Source organism: Colobus angolensis, unplaced genomic scaffold (genome assembly GCF_000951035.1).
Source record: "Colobus angolensis palliatus isolate OR3802 unplaced genomic scaffold, Cang.pa_1.0 Scaffold119, whole genome shotgun sequence".
Classification (NCBI taxonomy): domain Eukaryota; kingdom Metazoa; phylum Chordata; class Mammalia; order Primates; family Cercopithecidae; genus Colobus; species Colobus angolensis.
In genome coordinates, this window is record NW_012113030.1 from 7,157,684 (window position 1) to 7,160,699 (window position 3,016).

The following is a 3,016-nucleotide window of genomic DNA, read 5'->3' on the forward strand; positions in this document are numbered from 1 at the left end:
TTCTTTCTTTCTTTCTTTCTTTCTTTCTTTTTTTTGCTTAGAGTCCCGCTGTGTTGCCCAGGCTGGAGTGCAGTGGTGCGATCTCAGCTTACTGCAGCTTCTGCCTCCTGGGTTCAAGCAGTTGTCGTGCCTCAGCCTCCCAGATAGCTAGGATTACAGGCACACACCACCATGCCCAGCTAATTTTTGTATTTTTGGTAGAGACAGGGTTTCACCTTGTTTGCCAGCCTCGTCCTGAACTCCTGACCTCAAATGATCCACCTGCCTCGGCCTCCCAAAGTGCTGGGATTACAGGTGTGAACTACCATGCCCAACCCAGATATTAGGTTGTTTATAACATTTCACCAGGAAAAGCAATATGACAGTTTATTCCCTTGCAGCTAGATCTTTGTACAAAGCTACATTTATTTCCTTATGTGAAAACCCCAAAAACAGAATTGGGTGTATGCAAGGATTTCCACTTTTCCAAGGTTTTGGATAATGTATTTCTAATTGCCCTTCCAAAAGTACCAGGTGATGGTGTGGCTGTAAAGCCCAGCCCACTGCAGTCACACTGCTCTGGAAGGGCTTCAGCCTGCAGTCGTCCCTCCACGCATGGCACCAGGTCCGGGTGCTGTCCTGCAGGGCTTCTGTTCCCCTCACCTGCTTCTGAACCTTGTTTACTTTGTGTGGAGCAAGAGTTCCTGTGCGACACTTACAAGGCCACCATGGCTCTAAGAGGTGTGGAGTGCCTTAGCCGCGCTTTTCGCTTGGTTTCCTTGGCTGTGTATAACCTGTGCTTTCTCCCTCTGTTTAGACCTGGGGCTAGGTGTGCTTAAGGCTAAAGAGGCTGACGAAGGAGGAAGGGCCACCTCGGGGAGTGCCAGGAAAGGAAAGCGGCAGCACAGTTCCCCTCAAAACCCACTTCTGGACTGCAGCCTGTGCGGGAAGGTTTTCAGCAGCGCCAGTTCTCTGAGCAAGCACTACCTGACGCACAGCCAGGAAAGGAAGCACGTCTGCAAAATCTGCAGCAAGGCCTTTAAGCGCCAGGACCACCTGTATGTAGGAGTCTGGTCAGAAAAACGTCTGTTCAGGGGCTGGGGGTGGGGATGTGTTCCTGGGTCGTCTTCTTGTCCTCCCAGATCAACCTGTCGCGTCCTCTGTTGGGTTTTCCAGATGTGTATAACCTCTGCTCAGCTGCAGCCACAGCCACTCCATTCTCTTTTTTTTTTTTTTTTGCTCTGTCACCAGGTTAGAGTGCAGTGGCGCAATCTTGGCTCACTGCAACCTCTGCCTCCCGGGTTCAAGCGATTCTCCTGCCTCAGCCTCCCGAGTAGCCGGGATTACAGGCGCCCGCCACCGTGCCTGGCTAATTTTTGTATTTTTAGTAGACATGGGGTTTCACCATCTTGGCCAGACTGGTCTCAAACTCCTGACCTCATGATCCACACTCCTCAGCCTCCCAAAGTGCTGAGATTACAGGCATAAGACACCATGCCCAGCCTCCTTGCCAATTTTTAGAAACGTTTTGTTTTCTAGTTTAATAGTTGCTTTAATAGGCATTTTAAAGTGACTGAATAGGGCTAAGGACTTTCGCCTGAGGGAGCCCATTTTTTCCTTGTTTGAACTGTTGGAGTTATTTGACTACTTATTATAGTAATTGCTCAGAGGACAAAGATGAAGGCCAAGCAAGTTCCATGACAAATGGCCATAGGCAGGATTGGGAGGAGAGTCTAGGCCTCAAGACTTCCAGCCCAGTTTCCCTTCTGCTGTGTCTGTCACACTGCATCTCATGAGCCACAGAGAATTTGCACATTTGGATCCTTTAGAGCAGCCTCCTGCTTTTCCCATGCTCTGGCCCATTGAATTCTTGGGTCCCATCTCCATAGCATCCCTGATAAACGATTATTTCTAAACTTGCCACCTTGGCTGAGTGCAGTAGCTCACATACTTTGTAATCCCAGAAGTTTGGGAGGCTGAGGTGGGATGATTGCTTGAGGCCAGAAGTTTCAGACCAGCCTGGCCAACATGGCAAAACCCCGTCTCTACTAAAAATACAAGGATTAGCCTGGCATGGTGGCAGGCATCTATAATCCCAGCTACTCAGGAGGCTGAGGCAGGAGAATCACTTGAACCTGGGAGGCAGAGGTTGCAGTGAGCCAAGATGGCACCATTGCACTCCTGCCTGGGCAACAGAATGAGACTCCGTCTCAGTAAACAAACAAACAAACAAACTTGCCATCTCATAAGGCAGTTTAAGCCAGGTGTTATGTATGGTTCACGCCTATAATCCCAGCATTTTGGGAGGCAAGTCAGGAGGATTGCTTGAGTCCAGGAGATTGAGACCAACCTGGGCAACATAGTGAGACCCTGTCTCTACAACAAATAACAATTTAAAAATCAGCTGGCAGTGGTGGTGGCCCGTGTAGTCCCAGCTGCTCAGGAGGCTGAGGTGGGAGGATCACGTGAGCTCAGGACTTAAGAGATTGCAATAAGCTGTGATCGCACCATTGTACTCCAGCCTGGGTGACAGAATAAAACCCTGTCTCAAGAAATAAAATTAAAAATTAGCTGGGCATGGTGGTGTGCACCTGTAGTCTCACCTGCTTGGGAGGCTGAGTCAGAAGGACTGCTCATGCCCAGGAGTTCAAGGCTGCAGTGAGCTGTGATTTCGTCTCTGAATAACCCCTGCACTCTAGCCTGGACAACATATTGAGACCCCCATCTCTATTAAGAAAATAATAAGAAATAAGAAATTAAAAAGGCAGGCCGGGCACGGTGGCTCACACCTGTAATCCCAGCACTTTGGGAGGCCGAGGTGGGTGGATCACCTGAGGCCAGAAGTTCGTGACCAGCCTGGCCAACATGGTAAAACCCCATCTCTACTGAAAATACAAAAGTTAGTTGGGCATGGTGGTGGGTACCTGTAGTCCCAGCTACTGAGGAGGCTGAGGCTTGAACCTGGGAGGCAGAGGTTGCAGTGAGCCGAGATTGTGCCATTGCACTTCAGCCTGGGCAACAGAGTAAGACTCAGTCT

General features: G+C 49.7%; 1 protein-coding gene across 1 annotated transcript in view; it reads left to right on the forward strand.

The window, feature by feature from the left end:
- The window catches only part of ZNF541 (zinc finger protein 541), a 56,814-nt gene that overhangs the window by 26,496 nt on the left and 27,302 nt on the right, over nucleotides 1–3,016 (forward strand). The window contains exon 4 of the mRNA XM_011926693.1: nucleotides 797–1,037. Within this exon, the coding sequence (XP_011782083.1) occupies nucleotides 797–1,037 (241 nt within the window). The remainder of the gene's footprint in view (nucleotides 1–796; nucleotides 1,038–3,016) is intronic.